This window comes from Trifolium pratense, linkage group LG7, assembly GCF_020283565.1.
Source record: "Trifolium pratense cultivar HEN17-A07 linkage group LG7, ARS_RC_1.1, whole genome shotgun sequence".
Classification (NCBI taxonomy): Eukaryota; Viridiplantae; Streptophyta; class Magnoliopsida; order Fabales; family Fabaceae; genus Trifolium; species Trifolium pratense.
The window spans coordinates 7419946-7445145 of NC_060065.1; the positions used below are offsets into that span (position 1 = coordinate 7419946).

The following is a 25200-nucleotide window of genomic DNA, read 5'->3' on the forward strand; positions in this document are numbered from 1 at the left end:
CGAGCTGATACTCACAGCAATAGCATTGGTTGCACATGTATTAATTATCACATGGTTGTATTGTAAAGAAGGAAATTCCTTTAATATCTGCAGAAATACAAATGCATTCCTTCCAGACTATTTTACATGCCTAGAAAACTACCCAACTCGAACAGTTCAATCTTTCTCTCCCCTAACTGCCTTTTACATCCTCATACACAAAATTGAGCCTAGCTTGCAATTCATTTACCTCAGTCCAACAAAACAAAAGGACAAGTCAATTTAATCGCTCTGGAATTATATGTCACCCCGAGGAATTTGTCCTGAAAGTAAAATTGTTATTCAAGAGCATAAATACATCTTTCTACTTACACTCTCTACCAATAACCTTATATGCAACTTCTTCAACACATCCTAACCACACTTCATTGCCTATAAATTATAACATGATTTTGCATATAAAATCATAATAACTAAAGGATAAGTTATTGTACACGGACAAACAATCTCAACATTGAGAAATAAGTTTTAAACAAAAGTTATTGGAATTATTATAAAGTTTGTTACAAACTTAAGGTTGCTATTATCATTCAAATACATAAAATTTTACATGCGCCTGAAATCCTTGGGTACAAAGATAATTCCCTTGACATTTGGAGCTTTGTATTTGTCTCTAGGAATTTGGCACACTGAATTGTCATGGTACTGAGTACTCTTGAGTTCTTCATTATATATTTTGCAAATTGAAGCTCGCAGCTTAAGTGGCTGTAATTTCTAAGTGAGCATGTTGTAAGATGAGATAAAAGGCATTCTGAAATGATTGTTGGGTCTTCCCACTTTCCATCACAGTAATCGTGAACTGTATCAACCTGAAAATGATACACAATTCATTTTTTTTATAAATATATAGAAGTAGAAGAACTAAAAAAAAAGAAAAAAAAGAAAGGGCAATGCCTAACCTTATTAATCTCATCAATGATAAGAGTTTGTAGCTTGGGAAAATTTTTAAGAATTTTTGTCAGCCACCTACACTTGTGCTGCGAGCGGAATAGATATCGAAAGTTGAAGTCGAATATAAGCTCGAGATGGATTAAATTGTGAACCATGGTATCAAAACCAAAGGGCCCCCGCTGCATGAGTTACAGAAACATAATATTATTTGTGAAGAGAAATGTCAGTCAATTTGATTGACTATTCAATTGGTTTTATGATTAATGTTTACTAAAAAGATTATTTTTGCTCAAATAGATAGATAGATAGATAGATACATACCAGTTGTGTGCGGAGATGGTGGATGTTATGAATCCAATCAAACTGAATATGAGGATCGGAAATGTTAGCTCTGACCAAATTGGATAGGCTTGGAACATCTGTATCTGTTGGAAACTCCTTACAAAGTGTGTATACTATTAAATCCTTTGCTTCCAACTCCTCTAAAATGGGACAGCCAGATAGAAGTTTCATAATATCTTGATAATATGTGAAACCGACAGATTCCAAGTGAAGGACTTTAAGAGATGGAAGATGAATGTCTGGGTCATCCTCGTTCAATGTTACTTTTACTCCCTTCAATTTGAGTACTGACAAGGTGTTGGTAGTTAGAAGGAAAGTAGGCAATGTGGTCATTATGCTTATGCTGCAGTGAGGGAGATCGATGCTGAGGTTTTGAACTCCTCGTGTGATTGCCTCATAAAGTAAATTGTAGAAATCTTTGTTGGAGTAGAAACGGTAACAACAATTAAGGTGGAGTGAAAGGATGGGTAGAGTGTTGTCTCGCATTGCCATGACGGAGTATAAGAATTGTCGAAAGGCTAAAGCATCTGGGAAAGTTTTATCGTCTAAAGGGAGGATGAGCTGTGATCGCCACAGTGGTTTCCACCTTTTTGAGAGGATGCTTGTAGCAAATGCATCTTTCGTCGGAAGATATGAGAGAATTTTTTCAAGTATTGGGTCCGGTAGACAACTCAATCCATCTCTCCGCGAGCAGAACCGTAGCCTTCGTGGTTGATGGGGAAAGGTCATAGTCACAGAATTCGCTGCTGGTTTATTGGTTCGCGGTACTTCTCAGAAAACAAACAGGCTGCAAATCATATCATTTTTTTCATAATTTGGGCAAAGCAAAATTAATACTAAACCGTGAAAAAAATAAATTCGGAAAATAAGTGTTTTTCTAGTGTAAAATGGTTGACAAATTTTCCTAAACCAGGCATTTAAACTTCATACCTGGACGAAGACACTGCACAAATGCAAATTCAATTGAACCTTTCCAATTTCCATCACATACTTTTATAGATAACCTTTTTCTATGGCTCTTGCAAAACTTTCGATGTGGGACTTGTATTTGGAATCCATCTCTTAGTTTAAGTGGCCTAAGAATGGTTAGAAGAAGCTTAAAGCAAGAATCATCATCAAGAAACTGATAATCCACTACTACCGTCAACTGAATTCAATGAGGTGTGTTCTTAATCTTCTTTTTTATCTGTTATCACTTATCAGAGATTTTCTCAAGTATATGTGTATTTAATTTATTTGCCAAATTGATTAATACTTTATTTTTTCACTCAAAAAAGGCCATCAATGCTTGCAATGATGAATGCTATGGTAAGCCACTCCACGGGTGGTATGGGGCTTTCCTAGGACAAGTTCAAAGATCTCAATACAAAATGCAATACAACCGGCCCGTTCAAGTAACAGTATGGATTGTTATTATTCTTTGCTTCATTGGTAAGCTCTGGATCTTTGTGTTTGTTCAAATAACTGTCAGGATTGTTATTATCCTCTGCTTCAATGGTAAGCTCGGGATCATTTTGTGTGTTGGTTGTCCACAAAAATGTATGCACTTTTGCCTGTACATTATAACATGATTTTGCATATAAAAACATAATAACTAAAGGATTTTTTAAGAATTTTTGTCAGCCACCTACACTTCTGTGAGCCGAATCGATATCGATAGTTGAAGTCGAATATAAGCTCCACATGGATTAAATTGTGAAACATGGTAGCTAAACCAAAGGGCCCCAGCTGCATGAGTTACAGAAACATAATACTTATTTGTGAAATTAATAAGTCCTTGGGTCTATCAATCTATCTATCTAGTCCTTCAAAAGTTAGAAATACTAGCAATTTACTCTTTTAAATTGAATAATGTCACCAAATTTTATATACTATTCAATTCAATGTTTAAAAATTGGCGAAAGGCTAAAGCGTCTGGAAAAGTTTTATCGTCTAAGCGGATGATAAGCTGTGATTGATCGCCACAGTGGTTTCCACCTTTTTGAGAGGATGCTAAATCCTAATTTTTTTTTTATCAATAGATATCGGACTCGGTACTCAGAGTTTACAACATTCAACGTCTTGTTTTTTTACTTAATTGTTATTGCAGGCTTTGGCAATTGTTACTTTTCAAGCTGCTTCAGATCATTTACATCCAAATGCATGTGGGAAATCAGGTTGTATGAAAGGTGGAATGGGATTCATGTTTTACACATCATTGATTTTGGCATTGGGTATTGGCTTTTGCTTATTTCAACTCCTGGAGCTATTACCGGTGTTGTCTGGGTAAGTACACAAAGAGCTTGGCATTGGGGATTTTCACGATAACAATTGCTTCCTCTGTTGGTTTTGTGACTCTTGCTCTTCGGAAGCCTTTCTATAGAATCAAAACTCCAGGAGATTGCCCCACTGATTTCTCCTATCTATATATATAATTCTTAGATAGTTCTCCTACTATTTATGTAAACCCTAATCCACTTAAGCCAATGAATTTTTTCCATTTAGCCACGTCAGCCACTTACAATGCAACATCACTTCTCTTTACATCATTATCATCTCTACACTCTATCTACTTTTCATATACCTACATTTATATAGATGACTTTTCATATCGTCCACATTAAAACATGAGGAACTTATACTAAAGAGCCACACTTTACTACTTACTCACCATATATTCCATCGGTTGCAAAAAAATCCATCTATTTACATCATGCATGCTCCATAGTTAATGCATTAAAAATCCTTTATATTATATTAAATTGATCAGTTTCATTTTTAAATTATTCCTATGCACTCTATACCTATATGGATATCTAAACGGTGCATAGATATTCATCATTTTCTCGGTGAAATGTTGTGATGGTTTTTATCTCCACAAATCCATTTCTCAAGTCACATACAGGCAAGTGTATATATACTATATCAATATAGAAATATTTACCTTACTTTTTTCATTATTATAGAAAACATTTTTAGTTTTCTCATGCTCATTTACAAACCAAAATGAAATTTAATCTATGCATTGCTATAACAAGTGTCTAATTTAATATAAAATAGTATTCACACCCGTGCATCGCACGGGTAAGGGTCTAGTATATATATATATATATATATATGTTTGTCACATTTGTTGCACCATTAATCTCCTTCAACATATGTGCATTTTTATCAAAATATACTTATATACACCAAGGTGAAAGTCAACATTAACGACCATAGAGCAACAAAATAATTGGAATGGTAATGATGCAACAAATTTTTGTAGCAAAGGATAACTGAAAGAGTAAAGGTGTAACAAGTTATAATCTTTATTTGTTACTTAAAAATATTAAAGGATTAAGTCACTAACTGTTACCTAAAAAACTTAAAGAATCTAACTTGTAGATAAATTTGGCCTATATAAAACTACTCCCTCCGGTCCTTATTATAAGAAACACTTTGACAAAATCACACAAACCAAGGAAGGTAAATTTTCTCATTAATGATTCTAACATTTTATGTTATATTCCAAAGCTAACCTTTGACTAGCATGGGAAATATGCCTCTCTAATTAATGCACTAGCATTATAATGAATTATTTGATTGTATTTAATATGGGTACAAATGGAATTGTGTCAAAGTGTTTCTTATAAAAAGGACCAAATAAAAATTCCAAAGTGTTTCTTATAAAAATTCCAAAGTGTTTCTTATAAAAAGGACCGGAGGGAGTAATAATTTTGATTGTGAAACCTTCCTGCCATTCCTTCAATTTGGATTAAACAACGTGATTATGCTTCATTCCTAAAACAAGACACTTAAATTTGCTTCAAACAATGTGGCTACCAATTTTTTTTGAACCTCTTAATTGCCTTCTTAAATCTTGCTCTGGTCATAGGGGTTTCAAGGCCTTTTAACCATCTATAATATTGCCTTCTTTGATTATGCTTCATTACATCATGAGATAAATTTATTTATTCTTTCATGGTAAATTATATATTACCCAATAATTAAATTCAGCTCATAAAATTAGAGTTTTCTATGTTAAGTATCCAGAGATTTAGTTAACTGCTCGGTGAGATTGTGGCATCGTGAGTAAAACCTTATGTGCATTAAGATATATATATATATATATAGAGGAGTGCTAGCAACACACTCTTTAATAAACACACTCTAACACACTGTTTTCTATTGGTTAAAATTTATATGGGTCCCATAAAAGTTATATGGGTCCACATTTTTTTATGGGGCTCATGTAAATTTCAACCAATAAAAGAGAGTGTGTTGGTTAAAGAGTGTGTTGCTAGCATTATATATATATATATATATATATATATATATATATATATATATATATATTGCGAACAGACTAACATCTTGTCGTTGTAGTATAGTGGTAAGTATTCTCGCCTGTCACGCGGGTGACCCGGGTTCGATCCCCGGCAACGGTGTTTTTACGGCTTTTCCGATTTTATTTTGTTTTGCGTTGAGGCCATATGAAATGGGCCGAACTATCTACGAGACAGGGAACTGGACCAAACCATTTTATCCCATAAACAAATTTTTGTTTTAAACGTCCCTTAAACAAGTTAAAACAAAAAGAAATGTGTAATAATATTTTCTAAGCTTTAAACAATTTACACGTGACAAAAAGAAAGAGGATTAAAATAATGGATTAAATCTCTTTTCTTACCACATTTTTTATGATTATTTTTGTTACATGTTTTATAGGTACAAAATTTTCGCTATTTAAACGTGACTAATTTCCTAAAAAACTTACGAGTTATGTGAAATGAATTTGACCTATTCAAATAGATATCTTTCATACGTAGAATTCTGGGATCAATATCTATGAAATCATTTTTAGTACATTGATTCAAACTTTTATTTAATATTAAATCATGGATAAGGAACTTATCAACAAAAAAAAATCATTGATAAGGAGGATCATTGAAGTATAAGATAATAATCCACGGACCACGGGAATTAGGTTTAGCGGAATGTGTTGGTCTCCTAATTATTTAGTATAGTAAGAGAAAAATGAGATATGCTGAGATATATTAGTTGATAAATTCTTCGATACACATTTTATTTGTATATGTACCGGTGCATATTATTTGGATATGAAGCTGATGATCGAACCAATGACCTTTAACTACTATTAAATTTTTATATAGATTATGATATTTTTCGGGTGCATTTTGTATTTATTTTTTCAAGAAAGAAATTATGGTGTTCATAAATAAATGATTTTACTACAAAATGTTACATTAATAAAAAAGGAATTTAAATAGGTCATTGTAATAAATAATAGTTAATAATTTAATTACACCAAATAATTTTTTGGCAGAAGCTAAACAATGTTTAATCCCTATATATAAGCCATGATTTAGAAAATACTCTCTCCGTCTCAAAATATAAGAATTCTTTGACCACTGCATGTATGTCAATACATACTTTTGATTATGAATATTTTTTATTATCTATTAGTAAAAATTATAGAAATTTGATATTTTAAAAATATATATCGAAACAAATCAAACAAGATTTTATTTGATAATATTTACATTATATACTTTTAGAAAAGTACGGTCAAAACAAGACATATGAATAGTGTCTTTATTCAAAGAAGGTCTTATAAAATGAGACGGAGGGAGTACTACCATCATAAAATGTCAATAACAAATAAAAGAGCTTAGTCTAGGCTACTTGACAAAAAAAATGTCAATAACACGTAGTATACGAGGAAAAACAATAATAACTACGGTTCCCTAAAAAAAAGAAAATGAGAGACAAAATCATTCTCCAAGTGATAGGAGTTTCGTGAGCGTAGTTCAGTTAATAAGAACACTGCATATAATATATAAAAATTATGGTTCGAAATTTGATATTTCTACTTATTTATTTTAAAAGGTACTCCCTCAAGCCTCTTTTATAAGGAAATATTCCAATTTGCACACGTATTAAGAAGTTGTTTTTTTGTTTTGATTTTATGTAAAAGTTGTATTACAATTACTAAAATGACCTTATTATAATATATTAATTTTGCATTGAGACTTTACAATAATCTTAAAAAGTAGAACAATTAATTAGGGTAATTTTGCAAAAATAGCATTAAATAAAGTTGGTTTTGATGACTTTTACTTATATTTAAGGTCAAAATTTTTTGTTAACTTTTACTTATAAATAAAGTCGGAGGGAGTACATTAGCCACTATTCAAATCGACAAAAGGAAAAAAAAAAAAAAAAAAAAAAAAAAAAAAAAAAAAAGTGATGGGAAAGGAGATGCAGTAAAAAGTAAAAAGTAAAAGATGGGTTAGTCTGATTGACGCAGTTTTTCTTTATTTGTCCCAACAGGCAACAGCATTTTTCAATCGCATTGGATTCCTTGGTTCTGAACTGCTGATTGTTATGACTTATGAGACCATTCTTTTTTCAAAAAATGAAAGAAAATTGTCGACGGAAACGACGCAATGATGATGACCAAACGACAATATCATTTGAGATGAAATAATTGAGATAAAATGTGTGCTTATTTTATTTGTTTTTTAAAGTAACTTTATTCCCCAGAACGTGCTCACTCAATCAGCAATGAACTTCATTCAAAACAAACCCGTTGCGTTGCAAAGTATGATGATAACGGTGGAATGAGTGAGTGGGGTGGGAATTCAAGTAATCATGCCATTGCCACACCAACCCAACTCATCTTCCAGCCCCACTCCACTCCTCTCTTTAATTAATTTATTCATTTTTAATTTTTATGCATAATGAAATATCACCTCATTACATTGTCATACATATATTATAAACTTCAAATGGTTGCATCATCTATATGGAATGATCCAAATTTAAAGTTTGGTATTTTGGAATTTAATAAAATTCAAAATCTGTGTATTTTATTCACCGTTTAATCTTGATCTAATGCAGTCCCGTAAGTGCTCAGTTGATAGCTAACCTGAGATATTAACGAAGAGCTGAAATTCAAACTTAAATTGTGTGCGACTTTAACTATTAGATTGTTTGACAAAAAATATTGATCTAATGCTACTAATATTTTAAACGTGTGAAATTTGTGAATCACGATCATCCACTTGGTCATTTTGTTAACTTGTAAGGACTATATTAAATAATAAAAAATTCAAAGACTAAGTAATAAGTGATATGATTGATGAACATATTTTTTTTTTGAATGACATATGATTCATGAACTAATTTGTGATATAGTTAACGGACTAGTTCCATGGTAAATCAATAGATATAAGTTTTGCATAAGACATAATTCAAAATTGGAATTTTTTTGCCCAATCCAAATTTCAACAGCCGAATCGATAATTTACTCAATATTAAAACGATCGAGTGGCTAATTGGGTTAAAGTAAGGTCAACTCATGATCAATAGCATAATATTTGATGGCTATTTTGTAGTATATTTTGAATCTAAACAGAAATTAAGAACTCATATTACTACACAAATAAAGAATTAATAATACACATCATGAACCATATTTCTTCATTATCCGTATATATATTTCAAAGGAAGAAGATTAAAGCTTCTTAATTCATATTCATAATTTTCATCGATCTCCAAAATCACTCCAAAAGTAACACAAGCTTTGATTTGAACGCACAATTATATTCTAAAAACTCTCACATATACTATATTTAATTTGTAGCATTATAATACATAATTAATATATATATTATCACTTACCATTTTTCTTCCCTTTACCAGTCCTTCTCCTGCTGGTGGTGCCGGCGACACCATCATGGCGGAGATTACCATCGTTAAACACCAACGGTAAATCGTTGGCATCTTCACCATCTTCTTCAGTAGCGATGCGGATACAAGAGCAACGATTTAAAGAAGCAAAAAAAGCCATTGTAACACCATTAATGAACCACATAGCCACCCCATCAAGTTTTCCACTGCAATTACTTGCAGAAGAGGTTTGACTTGATGAGTCACGGACTCTGAAGGACTGATCAGAAGGATTTGATGATGATGATCGGAAATTGAAGAAACTTGTGCAGGTGGAAGAGGTAGTAGTGGCTGCCATATGGAATTGTGCTGAAATGGACAGAGCAAGAGCAGAGATAGATATATGAAGGAATGAAATAAGAGTTTTAATTAAGAAGCTTCAGAGTTTTGTATGTGATGTGAATAATGGATTATAGGCTCTAGCTAATTAAGTTTAATTATACTTTAATCGCAACTTGTTTCCGGCATCATTACCGTTTGTGCAAATTTCCTTTTATTTATTCACAATTCATTTTATTTTTTTAATATTTTCACCACCGGTATCCGGTCCACTGAACTGTCTAATCTGATTCGGGATCAGCTGTGACATAAAATAGTTTTCACCACCGGTATCCGGCTCACTGGATCGTCTAAAAATGTGTAGAGAGTTTTGTATTTAGAAACAATTATTATTATTTTTTTAAAATTTCGACTCTTGATACGAATAAGTGGATGACCAGAGTTCAAACCCGACCCTTGCATATATAATGTAATATTCTACTAATTTTATATAGAATATAATTGAAGACAAATGAACAAGTATTAAAGACACCTATAAACATGAAAAATGTCAACAAAACACTCTCTAACTCATTTTTATTAGTTATTACAGTATTCGTTAAATTTCACATAGGTTTCATAAAATTTATGAGATTCACATTCACATGATTTAATGGGGTGTATGAGTGTTAAAGAGTGTTGCAAAATATGTGTTAAGGAGTGTGTGTTAACACTCGATATAAATTGGGAAAATTGCACTTTAATTTATGTATTCTTAGTCCCTCCCTCATGTTCATTTTGTTTGAGTCAGTAATTTTTTTTTTTTTTTTTGTGTATACAAGAGGGCCATATCAAAAAATTAGGAATACTATGAAATACTAACAAAGGAGAGAAAAAAAAAATCGATTATCAAGAAATTCTAACAAGTTTAGGGAAAGAAACGCTATGAGTGTTATCAATTAAACAAATCTTCAATTAATTAGGAATACTATGAAAGAATGAAAAAATTCCATATTGTACAAGTAAACGCTGAATTTTTCACAATGATCTCCCTCATGTCATGTATGATTGAAATTGATGTGTCAATCCATTTTCACCAACTCTGTTATTATTCGGACCAAAGTTGGTAAAGTGTGATCATCCCTAGGACCATAGCCTCATCAATAATCATGTCAATTAAGACTTAAGAGTCACTCTCCATCAACAACATTTGTGACTCTATCACTCCCATCCTATCTCCATTCCATGCACGTTGTTCGTGTAGTAAAAATTGGACATATTCACAATAATAAACAACATATAAATTTGAAATACTCAACAAATATTATAGAGAAAAATTAAAATAAAGTTCATAGAAACTTATCTCTTGTGAGTGTAGTAATTTGATGTCGATAACCGTATAGTAAACAACCACGAATTAGACCTGCAAAATTGTAAAACATGATACAAACCTGAGGCGTGTTGATATCCCAGATATGAATCATATCTGAGGTAAAAAGAACTAGCAAGGATTAATTTAGAACAAGTTGATGTTAAACTCAGAGACTCGATATGTGAGGGTAGAAAATAATGAAACAGTGGTAATTGGTTTTGAGACTGTGAGAACTTTGTTCTGCGTTATTTTTCTGTCTTTTGATGCTATACTGATGTATCAATATATATGGTCATTTGGATTCTTAGGTTCCTAGAATTTTGGCAGCAAAGAGATTAGGGTAAATAGTGTTATACCCCCCTGCAAAATAGGCGAGTTTTGCGTTACCCCCTGCAAAATATTTTTTTGAGATTACCCCCCTGCAATGTCAAGATTCTTTGCGTTACCCCCCTGGCTTAACAAGTGGGCATATGACATGGAAGAATCTTGACGTGGCATGACACGTGGAAATTAATTTATTTTTTTATTTATTTTTAATTGCCAACTCATTAATTAATGTGAGTTTTTAATTAAAAAAATGAAAAAAAAAAACTTAAAAGTTGTTATATTTTTATGAACTTACTTAAAAGAAAGTTTTGTTTTTTTTTTTTTGACTAAAAGTTGTTATTATATATATAAAAAAAATTCTTATATATATATATATATATATATATATATAATAACTAATAATAGAGTAACAAAAAAAAAAAAAACGAAGATGAAAAAAAACTAATAATAATAATAGTAACCAAAAAACTAATAATAATAATAATAACTAATATTATTATTAGTTAAAATATGTGATTGCAGTTTTTTTTTTGGTTATATTAGTTAAAATATGTGATTGCAGTTTTTTTTTTGGTTACTCTATTATTATTAGTTATTATTATTATTATTATTATTAGTTTTTTTTCATCTTCGTTTTTTTTTGTTACTCTATTATTAGTTATTATATATATATATATATATATATATAAGAATTTTTTTATATATATAATAACAACTTTTAGTCAAAAAAAAAACAAAACTTTCTTTTAAGTAAATTCATAAAAATATAACAACTTTTAAGGTTTTTTTTTCATTTTTTTAATTGAAAACCCACATTAATTAATGAGTTGGCAATTAAAAATAAATAAAAAATAAATTAATTTCCACGTGTCATGCCACGTCAAGATTCTTTCATGTCATATGCTCACTTGTTAAGCCAGGGGGTAACGCAAAGAATCTTGACATTGCAGGGGGGTAATCTCAAAAAAATATTTTGCAGGGGGGTAACGCAAAACTCGTCTATTTTGCAGGGGGGTATAACACTATTTACCCAAGAGATTATCATGCTGAGTAGTGGTTTCTATTCATAAGGACTTGATAAAAAACGTGGCTTGACGAACCATAATAATAATAATAATGACTTTTGAAATATATAATGGTTATTATAAGAATAATAATAATAACACAACATTCGTCAAAAAAAATAATAATAATAATAACACAACAGTTCGCTCATCAAGAGTAAGAGCGTCGTGGCGTCCATTTTATTTAGCACATTCTTTGACCCAACGGCTTGAATAGTCTCGTAAAAGCCATAAATTGGGCTTTCAAACTCCATCGCAATTGAGTTTGATCCAATTATGTTAATCATGCTGCCGATGAGCGTGAATAACTCTAAATGCATGTGAAGGTTATTCTTCTTCAAACGTTTGTCATTTTTATTCTCTTTAGCATAGCAGCAAAAATGGACCCATTGGACTTCTAGGTCAAGCATGATCTACTACATTCATAGGTACCATCAAAATATCATAAAGAGGGGGCACCATAGCACAATGATGATCAATAATGTTCTAGCTGATATTATTAAAAATATAATCCATGCGAGAAAAGAATAAAAAGTTATACAGTCAAAAGAAACTGATCTAATCCATACCTAATTGCACAAGGACAGTGGCAAAACAGTTGAAGAGTGTTTTCTTCCACATTTAGACACTAGAAGCATGCGATATGTGTCGAAGGATTTCTTTTGGGAGATATTCTTGTGTGTTATAACAATTAACAATAATATGTTTATGTTTACAATTGTGTAATTCTTTATATTGATTGATGATTGAACCTTCTTTGTCAAATTCTGAAGACACTACTCACCTCCACCGGCATAACCCTCTATAATTGATACCACAATATTCCTGCTTATGGATCATACTAATTTGTTTATGTTTTCGAGCCATGTGCCCATAACAATTAAGAAAGTCTCTGCTGTCACTCTCAAATCACCAAACTCCTTTATTTTAGTACTACTTGACATGGATAAGAGCATCTCCAATGATAGTCTCCTCTCTCCTTTTTCACTTCCTCCCTCTCCCCTTTTGGCCTTCCTCCCCAACTTCGCTCATAGCGCACAAACAACTCGAAAGATCAGAGCAAATCCAGAGGTACGAGTACGGCAGCCAAGATGCGCAGCAGCCATGAAAGACGAGATCCATGATCAGAATGTTCTCCCTCACCTCAGTCCACTTATCATCTCATTTGGTCTGCAATTTTCTTTTTCTTCTAGTTTTGTGATTTCCCTTTCCCCTATTTTCTCTCTTTTTTTCTACTATTTTCTAATACAGTTGCATCTAGAGCATGTTTCTCTGAGATAATTAAAATGTGTTCTTGTGTTTTAAGAACAACATTGGAGATAGTCTACATACCACACTTTTTCAATCAATCACGACCATAGGCATGATCTAATAACAATTTCTCCATTCCTTTATAGGTGTAAATTTTTAGAAATAACAGGTTAATGTTACGTTAATTGTTCTTTTGTCAATAATACTTCTTAAGTATCTATTAACTACAGAGGGAGAAATATGAGCACTAAGATAATAAATATTCCAATGCATCACATAAAAAGTTTCATAAAAAATAAGAAATTATTGATTTGCTTGGTTTGGGCAAATAACCTTAAAATGAAATAAAAAGAAATAGAGGTATGATGTGGCAGGGTGTATGTATATGATCCCTTTTTTTGAGTTACCCTGTGTATACGCCTATTTAGTTAAGAGGAAAATGAAGATTTAAGGGGAAAGTGAAAATGATACTTCAAAGGTTAGTAAAAGCAACAATTATTTACCTGAATTGAGCACATTAAAGAAAACTTCAAACTCTATTGACATGGTACTGGAATCATTGCCAAAAATAGAAGGCATCTGACCCCTTTGAGTGTAGAGCAGGGAAATGCTGAGGCTCTACAGAGAAAAATCTTTGATTTTAAAGATTTAGGTACCCATGAGCTGCATCACTGATTCAACAGAAGTGATTAAACAGGGAAGTCCTTCAACTGAATAGAGTGATTGCATTAAACAAAACGTGAAACTCTTTTGCACTGTCCTACAATCATTGCAATAAACAGAATGCACCTATGATTCTATTCCATTTTAAAGTGTACAACAGTTAAGAATACCGAGGCTAATGGCTATACAGGGAAAACACTCTGATTTTAATGATTAGTTACTCGTATCCAATGTTATCGATGGTGGAGAGTAAAACATCATCCGACATATGGCACCCCCATCCTTCACAAATGGCCATATCGGTTTTCCAAAAATCCACCACTGATATCCGCCATGGCAGATATTTGACAACTCTGAGTGTATCATTGCTTCAACAGAAGTGACAATATGGAAAACAATTCAAGATGATGAATTGTAAACCTAATCCCCATAGATATATTAGAAATTGGGCTTATAGCTAACCCAACCCCACAAAATCAACTTACAAGCTGCAAACTACCAAGTCTTATAACCACTACAAAGATCATACCTCTAGGCAACGTGGGACTAAACTGTAGCACAATGATGCTATAATTAAGGCAGGATCTCCAACACGCCCCTTCACACATAGGCCCAATGGGCCTGGGGTGTACAAGCTCCTGTACACGCCCCTGTACACAACACCGACACCCAACAACATATCAAGTACAAGCTCTGATACCATGTGTAAAAATATTTGGGCTTATTATTCAATTGAGTAAAGTGTACTAGCACTAATCTAACTAAATAGAGTACACTCTACCTATTGGACCTGATTAAAAGTCCAAATACAATAATCACTAATTATTAAAAAATATAAGGCTAATAACTAGAAATACAAAAATATTAGATATTTACAACATACCGTTGCAGAATAAAGATGCATGAAACAGGAATATACTGATAAATAATAATACATATTAACAATGATGTATAGAATGTATTAAGTATATGCTTGTGATATCTTATGATAGAGTATATCAAGTTACCTTAAACATTGACAAAACCAAAGTCTCGGTGCATAAAGATTAGGGATTCCCAACAGAAAGAAACGGATTAATGCTCATTACTTAACCATAGGAGAAGCTAAACTCACCTAACTACATCAAGAATCTTGAAATTACTTGGATTGAGATGCATTCCCAGCCATAAGTTTCAGTTGGCAGTTGCAGAAAGTCAAATCTGCTATATGATCTCAAATTTATAGACAAAAAAAAGGAAGGAAAACATTGTCAATCAATTGCAATTTCAATTTATCAGTTACAAACCGACAAATCGATTCAAAACTTCTTTTTGAATGGTGAATAAGATTATGAGGACTGCGGAGGCAGGGTAAAATGGAAAACTTATTCATACACTGCTGCAGTAAAAAAAACATAACACCACTGTAGCCAAGAAATCAACATATTTACGTTAGATCAAAATCATAAGGTTCACGTTGTGCCCTTATTAAACTGAATTTATATCTATCCAACAGAGCTATTTCTTGACTGCAACAATGTGTGATTCTTAGACTATAGGGAATCCACAATCCATATTAACTTACTATAAATATCACAATGGTATTTCATTTCCAGAAAACAGTGTAAATTATTGTTTCTTCCTGACGAGTTATGTTTCATTGCATCCAGAGCCAAAGCAACATGAATATAAGCAATAAAGATGGCTCAAACCATTCATTTTTGGGTATGGAAAAAGGCTAAAAGAGGTGGAGTAATTTACAGATTACATTGACTAGTTATTTCATCCATTGAATTATGACCTTAATTAACAATTGGAAATCTCAAGAGTGTAAAGATCTATTCTAACTGAAAATTATATTCCATCTGCATTACAAGAGGCTAGGATGAGTGATCATACTACGCCGGCATTATAATCCTACTACCACCCAAAATATGTAAATACAAAGCAAGACACAAGGTAAGAATAACTGACGACTTAGCTCCTACATATCTAACGACCTGCATTCCTCTGTCTACAACTTCATCATGAACCTTATTAGCACCCTTTTTGAAGCCTTCTGATAATCTCCATAACAAGAACTCCACAAATGACCTCGCTGTTTCAAATGTCACTCTCCCCGTAACATCAAGCACAAACCTCTGGTTAGCTGGCACAGAAAGAGTTGATTTAATCTGTTCAAGCCACCCAGAATCTTCAACTCCACTAACAGAGCTCCCAATTTTGAATTGCCCAACATAAGCCTCTGGCTTCAAACACTCATTTTCCCTCGGCGAACTAGAATTGGATTTCACATTCGGATTCGTCAAAACCTGATGAGATGTTTTAACTAAAGTCTCAACAGCACCATTACACAGAGAAACCAAAACCCCCTTCACTTTCTCATGGTGTTTAGGATTAGTCAATCCAGCAAACAATTCATCATAAGTATTAACATCCATTGTTTTATCAAGAAAAACAGCAACAGCAGTACTCACAAAAATCTGCACACAATCTCCTATAACCTTCCCACACTTCTCATCACAAAGCACACTCACCCATCTAGGAACAACATCCGATCGAGACCCCGAATCAAATTCACCATCAACACTCTCCGATTTCGAACGGAAACCCAAAACCAAATTCTTAGCAAAACTTCCAACCACAACCGATACAAAACCAGTTCCAGCCTTAGAAAATAGCCTCTCCAACACCCTATCCGAAAAATTCGAACTTTCTGCACCAACTTCCGAGGGTTTATTACAATCATTATACCCTATCAAAATTCCTTTTGTTAAAGACTCCGAAACCCTAGAAATTGTTATCGAAAATTCATTCGATGTAGCAATTTTCGATAATTGTTTCAAACTATTGGGAATTTCGTCTGAATCAGAGGTGAGGAATCGATTCAAATCCTTAGAAACGATTGAAACTGTTTCTGCGGAATCTGAAGCAAGCTCAGCAAGAGAAACGAAAGCTTTGAGAAGCTTGGTGAAACGGTTCCTCTTTTGAACAACATAGGGTAAATGATAGGCTTTGTAAGCACCATAACCAGAAGCTCCTAAAACGGCGATTAGGAGAAGTCGTTTTTGGTTTCTTCGAGAGAATGGGAGAAGGTCCATTCAAAGAAGAAAGGGGAAATTGAAACCCTAGAAGGTGAAATTTCAAGAATGGATCTTGAGGTTAAAAGAAAATTGAATTAAATAAATGAGTGAATTATGAATGTTAGGGAAATGAATTAATGATGATTTGGAATGTGTTTGTTGTTGTTGGAAATTAATCTCTTGAGAAGGTAGTAGTATAATTAAGTTTGTGGTGTTACTATAATTGATTTTGCAGCACAGAGAATTGAATGTGGTGGGAACGACGACGTTTTGGGCAAAGGAGAGATTATCGCGCCAAATAAGTGGTTGGTTGTGGAATTCGGATGATGACAAAAAAAAAAGACCAAAAACAAACTATTAGATGTTGTTTTCTCCATAGTTTTTTTTTTTTTTTACAACATTTTCTCCATAGTCCATAATACTATTCCAACTAATTTTTTCAACTTGCTATCTCCTATCTTTAATTATAAATTAAAGAGTTTCAACTACCAATAGTATATCTTAACTTTTTTTTTTGAAGAAGCTAAAATGAGATATATATATTAACCAAAAATAGTCACCTCAGCACAAGGTGTGCCTAGATGAGCTACTAAAGTTTACAAAGAGACAAAAAGAAAAATATAAAGATCAAAATTATACAAGGCCCAAACATAAATAGTATATCTTAACTACCTATAAATCAGAGAAATTTTATTCAGATTTAGATTTGCCTATTTAATTATTTTAAATTACTAGTCCCGCACCCGTGCGATGCACGGGTGTTATGCGGTATTTTATATTATAATGTTGAAAAATCATTCGTATAAATTGAAACAATAAGTATTATGAAAATTATAATAATAACATCAACAACAACAAAATAATAATAATAATAATAATAATAACAATAATAATAATAATAATAATAATAATAATAATAATAATAATAATAATAATAATAATAATAATACCTATGATATAAATATAAGATAGATATTTAAGATGTATTTATACATTTCGAAAAGATTACAATGGATCCTATTGCATCTACCAAAATAAGTTGGTAATCCATAAATTGTCATGTCACTATGAAAACGGTTTGTGGTCATACTCATACACTGTACATTTGATTCTTAATTGGACACTATAATTTAATATATAGTATAAAAGATTAATTAGTGCGTATAATTTAGTAAAAACTATTATTATTAGTTGAGTGAGTGTATAATGAAAAGTCATAGGTATATATAAATGTAGGCATATGAAAAAGTGTATAGAGATGACAATGATGTAAGTAGAAGTGATGTGGCATTATTGAGTGATTTAATTGGATATAAGTGGCTGACGTGGATTAGGGTTAGATTAGTGGTTGCACAACTATCTAGGAATTATATATATAGATAGATATAGATAGATGTTTATACATTTAAAAAACTTATTTATACATCACATTTGAAGTTACTTTGGTATTTTCTTCATTAACATTGATTAGCAATATCTTTAACTCATTCTTCAAAATAACTATGGAAATGACAACATATAATTGACCATGAAAAACAATCGATGTTGAAACATAAGTTTTTATTTATATTATAAATCTCATTGGGGGATTCTGAGTTAGATAAACTACTTCATTATCTCTTACCAAAAAACTACTGTATTATCGAATTTGACATTTATATTAATTTGAAACTGATTGCAGCAAAGATAAACTAACTTAACTCATATTCAAATATCGAATATGATAAAAATCATACAGGGCATAACAACCATTAGTAAATTTTATTTTATCTATTTTTTTTTTACTAACATTAGAAAGTAGTTCTGACAATCGACCAACTCCTTATATTTACAAAGATTGGACAAAAGATTATTAGCAAAAACATTAACTTTTTTGAAAAAAAAAAACAATAAAATACACAAAATAATAAAATGAACAAAAAAATTAAAATGAATAATAACCCAAAATAATAATAATAATAATAATAATAATTAGATTTAGTACCCCACATTAAATGGATGTAAGTGGATGATGTGGCTAAATGAAAAGTTTTCATTGGTTTTTGGATTAGGGTTTAGATAGGCAATTCCACAACTATCTAGGATTTATATATATAGATATAGCCGTCGATTTAAAATTAGATGGTCTTTATATGTTATGGTGGCTAGGAAATATGATTCCCTCTTTATCAAAGAAAAAAAAAAAAGTCATTTGATTGTAACAAACGTCATACTAGAGTTTTATTAGTACTCTATTTTATTAAAACAAGTGTTGTTTTAAACACGTTAAGAATACCAATAAATATAGTAATAATTTTATAAAACTATCCCATCAACTAGAACATCAACACCTTACAAAAAAAAAAACTATGGAACACGTAGCTGCTAACAATTACTCTATCATAAATATATTTTACTCTATCATAAATATATTGATAAATTATTCAAAGTTCTGTAAACTTGAAGATAACATTGAAACAAGTTAATTAATGTCACATTAGGAAAGGAAAACTACAACCATCTTTTAAGTATACTCCCTCCGGCCTCGTATAGAATCAAAAGTAGTTTTTTTAGATTCATTGACCAAATACATCATTTTTCAATGAATCTAAAAAAACTACTTTTGCTTACACATGAGCCCGGAGGAAGTAGTAATTTTTTTTTAATATGTGCCCAACACATGTTAAAATTAGCATTTATTAATAAGATAGAAAATTTAACACTTAAAACATTGAATACACGAGTTTCAAGATAATATTTCCGCATTTATTTCGTTATAATTTAAAGACACTTATATTTTTAAAGGGACACTTATTTAAAACGGTGTAATCTACTCTTTAATTTTTTTCCTATAATATATATTAGTTTCTTTTGTATTTAAAAATCAGATTTTTTAATTTTAAAAATTACTCTTTTTTTAAATAATAAAAAATATTTTTAAAACAATATAAAAAACAAGTTTTCGGCTAAGTAAAAAATAATTTGGGTTTAGAAAAAAAACTTTGTGGGTTGATTATAAACCAACTCAATCATAAAATTAATGAAAAATTATGTTTTTAAAATAATTAATAAATCTATTTTTTTTAATCATCTAATAAAAAAAATTAGTTTAAGTAAAAAACCTATTTAAAATTGGATCATGTGAATAACCTAAATTTTATTACAAACTAGTTATAAATTGGTTTCGATCCGGTTAATAACCAAATCCAAATTAGTTTTAAAAAATAACCAGTTTGTCATTGAAATGGTTTTGGTTTAGAACCAAAACCATCAATTAGGTGTGGTGTGGTTTCCAAACTCTACCAACTGGGCGATGAAATTAAAGAACATGACGACTCCCCCTTCATTGTAGGAAGAAGTAGAGATGTGTAAAACGTAGTACTTGTATCACAAGGACCAAACTACTAATTACTAAATCAACAGCAGGAATAAATTGCACACATCTGCAAGTAATAAGATAGTTGAAAATCCATTTTTACAAACGGCCAAAGTGTAATTAACCTTCGGTTTCTAGGAGATATAAGTTCAGTTTGATGTAGAGAATGTTGAATCCCTACTCCAACAAAATACAGCAAACACGAACATTTATCATTTCAGAAAAAGAAAAAAAATCCTTCAGGTTCTCCTTAGTTTAACCTAAAAACTTTATGCCAAGAATTCTGAAGGGGTATATCCTAAGATGAAAAACACATTCCAGTTGATCATCAATCAAGTTATTGAAATAATCACTATGGTTTTCAAACACAGTTGACACACCAAGGCAATTAGGATTCAGGAGAACAACACCGGGGGAGCAAACTCCGAACCCTATTAAATCAAAGAGAAATTAAAAATCTATATTTGATGACAAACAAGGCATTTTATATACATTCTAGCACCTATATGATGTATCTTCGAACAAGTTGTCCCTGGGATTGATGCTCGTATTGAATTCAACCCACAACATCATATCCCTTTTCTTTGCTCCTTTTCCTTTTCATTTGAGTTGTTTTCATCATATGAAAGACCCAACTACCAAGCCACCTAGCCATGTGGCAAAAAAATGTTGGGAGAAAAGGATTTACATATTCGCTTAACAACCTCAAATAGCATCACAACAATTTTGCAACTTCGCTCACCATTATGAACAAAAAAAGCTAGAGTTCACACACCAGTATCCATGTTTTTCCGAACATGCGGCAATCATCTTTATGATTCCATGTTTCGAGTGAGGTTCCGGTGCCCCTAAAATCACCACAGCTGTGTCATCTGGATTGAAGTTTATACCACCTTTGAACTTGAATTGGTATTAACATGCTTAATGCCATAATCATCATCCTCAAGATCGCTGAAAGATATGTCTTCTTCATTAACAATAGGGAGTGTTATTCCTCCATATCCAGAATCATCTTCTGGCCAATCATCATCTCCGTCGTCATCATGGTCCTGAATAATAATTTGAGATGGTCGACCACTTTTTAGATCCTTTTTTTCAGTTTTAATGATTGGATTTTGCTCAGTAACTGACTTATCATAGAAATGTGATCCAAAACTTTCGACTGTGTACTTCTCAGACTCATTATCTGCCACCACAGAGGAAGAGGTTGTTCTATATCCATATGTTTGATGAGGCATGTCATCAGAATAGGTGTCATCTAATAAGCTGGGAGTAGAATCATGATGCTGAGCATTGTCTCTTGAGTAGAGATAACTTCTTCCGTAAAGTTCAAATTCAGGCTTAGTTTGTTTCTGCAATTCCTGCATCCACATAGCTCTGGCTGCCATGACCTGCAAAAAAAGTTGATCTACCCATTAACACAGAAGTAAAATACTAGCTGAATGTAGAAGAGCATGTATACTTTAGACATGAGCATCAGAGACAAATATTGCTTGTGATCAATGAACCAAACTAAGATAAGGAAAGCTTCAACACTACTTTCCGGGTCAAAAAGGAACACTTCAACAACCCTAACCTTTTCAAATAAAGAATAAAGCAAATATTCTCCATAGTAAATCAATAATAGATCTAAACGTATCCCGATGACAAACCTTTCTCTTTAAAAATAGTTGTAAGCATTGAAATTTGCAATCCAAAAGAAACAACTTCTGCTACCAATTCAATTATAGACAACCAATCAAAATGCATAGCTATAAGAAGTTGGGGCAAATATAACACGAAGTCACGAACACACCTAAGGCATAAAATAACACTTTCTTCTCAAGAATTGTAATCTGTGTGTGAGGCTATATTTAGAGATATCTAATGGAGAGTAGAGAGGACTGCAATAATAATGAAATAATGTTGCTGTTCCATCAATTGTTACTTTTAATGAAAAGACTTCTTCCATCCTATTCCGCTAAAATCTAATGGGGGCGAGGGTTAGTTAGATATTGGATGGTATGAGGCAGAATCCATGAAATCATGTTGCATTCTTTTCTATCCTAATTCAAACAATCCAAACAATAGAATGTTTAACGATTCCATCCATTTATCCCTTTTCATCAATACAAACATAGCCGCATTAGACATTAATATACGAGAAGGGTACATTTTAAGCATACTAACCATTTGTATTATTCTGTCAAAAAAAAAAAAAAACCATTTGTATTATAACTTAAAAGTCTAATAATACAAGCCACCAAAATTCATACAAGGAAGAAGGGTTATAACAATATCCATTATATCTTTCCAATAATCTCTATCATTGGACGCATAACAATAATCAATATTTGGAAACTTTAAGTCTGCATCTAAAACTGTTTAATGTGTTCTACAAAATTAGAAAACTTAAACAGCAAAAGGAATTTCCGGAATGAAGCAGACAAGAATATACATCAGAAATATATGTCCTTATTGACATCTCGCTAGGCGGAAAAAAGACAGAGATAGACTTATAATGCAAGCAACATTTTGATGGTAAATAGATCCCCCCAGCTGAAGTAGAAATTTAAGTATTCTTTACATAACAAATGAGTATACTATTGACAATAACAAAAACATGTAGAGACTAAAGTGGCTTATCTTTTAAAACAGAGCAGAAACACAGAGTGAGTTCCCCCAATAAACAGGAAAAAAGTGAAATATCTTAACATTTAGAATCTATAAATTACATAGCACAATAAATTACACTGATCACTTATAATGAGAGAATTTCATAGGTTAACCATTTGAAGTCCCAAAACAAAAGGCAGCATTGAAAACCACCTATTTCTAGAAATACTGCAACATCATTTCTATTTTCTAGTCTAAAGTATTCAAGCAATTATAAATATATGAATAATTATTCAAAATCTGTACTTCATCGAAAACATCTTTCAAGTTTCAAGAAATAACAATAGCAGTGTGAGAACCAAAGGAAACTGCCACGTAACTGACCTGGGGTGTAGACAAAATCTCTGAATCTTGTTTATTAAGCCTTGAATGCAAAAGTACAAAATAGACCTTCCAGAAGTAACTTTCACTCATATGGCAAGGGCAAAGTTCAATTCTGAGCGCAGCTAATCTCGGAGCAAGTCTTTCAACAACCACAGCATGATCTCGTTGGACGTCGGACATGTAAAAATCTACAATAAAAACACCTACATTCAAAATTCATTGTTGCAGAAATCGATGCGTGTAACAGATCAAATGTCGCTATATCCATGAACTAAATCCAGTGTTGTCAATCATGGATTGCGGAAAATAGTGGTTTGTTCAAATTCCACAATGCTGAAATGCCGCTATAGCTTTTATTGGAGAACACTTTGTACTAACTAGTGTATCACAGAATAATAGTAGTTTCAAATTACGCTACGCTATAGCTGCTATTTGACAACCCTAACTAGATCGGGTTAACAATTAAATATTTTCCTTCGAGAAGGCTACCATAAATAAATAATAATAAAAAGGTAAAAGTAAAACTAGCACGAGTGTTATCTAAGTTATGAAGGCGTTTAAATCAGAGAAAATGAAATATGCACCGACAATGTAAAATAGTTTTACACGGACATCCAATAAACAACTTGTATTCCGCCAGCCATAATGATATTTTGAAATTTATTATATGACATGGAAAATTGACGATTTCTTATTGGATGACAGTGTAATGTCCGTTAAAGTCTTTAAAATCTACTCCTATGCTATAATTTACCTTCAATTGAACAATGGAATGGATACATTATAATCAATTTTAAAAAAAACATGTATAAAAATCATCATGTGATACGATTAAACAAAGAAATGACTAATAATAATAATAATAATCGAATGATTATAAGGTTGATTGAAGAAGATTACCATGTGTATCATCTTCCTCATCAATAGGAAAATCCAACCAAGTCTCAGGATGCATTGCGATATTCATTGCAAAAGTGAGGACCTCGTCCGTAATTCCAACCGCGCATTGAATATCAAGCTCCTGTTCTCTTTCCCCTTCCGAATCGGATCCAAATGTATTCAAATTCGGGTCAGGATCATCCCTACGGACAATACCATTTTCCACATCCGAAGATTGATTCGAAATTACAGCATCATCAACTTGTTGATTCGAAATAGTTGGAGGAGGAGGAGGAGCGAGAAATGAAGCCATACCCCAAAATTGGCGGGTTAGGGTTTGTTTGATTTCGTCGAGGTCTTCTTTAACACTACCACCACCACGACCTTGCGTTTCATCGTCTTCATCATTATATTGTTCTAATTGTGATCTAAGAGCATTATTATTGTGTTGGTGTTGTTGATGTTGATTTGTGGGTGAGGTGGTGGTTGAGGAATCGGTTACGATGTCGTTTTCAATGTTGTCGACGTCATCGAGTCGAAGAGAATTTGCAAGGGAACGAGCGAGCCATGATGACATTTTGAAATGAACAAAAAGGAGCTGCGAATGGTTTAACTTTAACCAACGTTGTTGTGTCTAACTTTACTTTTGAGGTGGGGTGGAGGGATCAGGTGGTTGATTCACTACGGTGGTCGTCTACTTTTGGGAATTTAGACGCAAACATATCATATCACCGCCCCTCTCTCTGAGATGAGATGAGATGTCAACAGCCAAACAAAACAAATTAATATATACGGAACAGTTGAATTTTGAATTGAATGAATAAATGAGACAAACCAGGCAAGATGTCATTCAGTTTTTTGTTTTGTTTTGTTTTCTTTTCTTACATCCCCCATTGGGTATTGGGCTTATTATTATTATCACCTTTTAATCCATCCTCATTAACCCAAATAATACTATTCCATAAAATAAAATAAAAATTGTCCACGTGAGTTTAGCTCAGT

General features: G+C 32.1%; 4 protein-coding genes and 1 non-coding gene across 5 annotated transcripts; 1 reads left to right on the forward strand and 4 right to left on the reverse strand.

Moving 5' to 3' along the window:
* Positions 1 to 535: 535 nt before the first annotated feature.
* Positions 536 to 2282, reverse strand: LOC123894269 (F-box/FBD/LRR-repeat protein At4g00160-like). Its single transcript, XM_045944224.1, has 4 exons — positions 2203 to 2282; positions 1252 to 2059; positions 939 to 1109; positions 536 to 848 (listed from the first exon to the last, which is right to left on the reverse strand). The coding sequence occupies exons 2-4, from the start codon at positions 1999 to 2001 to the stop codon at positions 570 to 572; spliced, it is 1200 nt and encodes a 399-aa protein (XP_045800180.1). The 5' UTR covers positions 2002 to 2059; positions 2203 to 2282; the 3' UTR covers positions 536 to 569.
* A 3327-nt stretch (positions 2283 to 5609) lies between these two features.
* On the forward strand, positions 5610 to 5681 carry TRNAD-GUC. Its single transcript has one exon. It is a non-coding gene; the product is annotated as a tRNA-Asp (tRNA).
* A 3009-nt stretch (positions 5682 to 8690) lies between these two features.
* Positions 8691 to 9417, reverse strand: LOC123894270. The gene has a single exon (XM_045944225.1). The coding sequence runs from the start codon at positions 9284 to 9286 to the stop codon at positions 8933 to 8935; it is 354 nt and encodes a 117-aa protein (XP_045800181.1). The 5' UTR covers positions 9287 to 9417; the 3' UTR covers positions 8691 to 8932.
* A 6312-nt stretch (positions 9418 to 15729) lies between these two features.
* On the reverse strand, positions 15730 to 17294 carry LOC123894271 (protein PHLOEM PROTEIN 2-LIKE A10-like). Its single transcript, XM_045944226.1, has one exon. It carries the CDS (start codon positions 17001 to 17003, stop codon positions 15801 to 15803), a length of 1203 nt encoding a protein of 400 aa, XP_045800182.1. The 5' UTR covers positions 17004 to 17294; the 3' UTR covers positions 15730 to 15800.
* Positions 17295 to 20408: 3114 nt separating this feature from the next.
* Positions 20409 to 25077, reverse strand: LOC123894272. The gene is made up of 3 exons (XM_045944227.1): positions 24220 to 25077; positions 23320 to 23507; positions 20409 to 21731 (listed from the first exon to the last, which is right to left on the reverse strand). The coding sequence occupies exons 1-3, from the start codon at positions 24773 to 24775 to the stop codon at positions 21225 to 21227; spliced, it is 1251 nt and encodes a 416-aa protein (XP_045800183.1). The 5' UTR covers positions 24776 to 25077; the 3' UTR covers positions 20409 to 21224.
* Between the last annotated feature and the right edge of the window lie 123 nt (positions 25078 to 25200).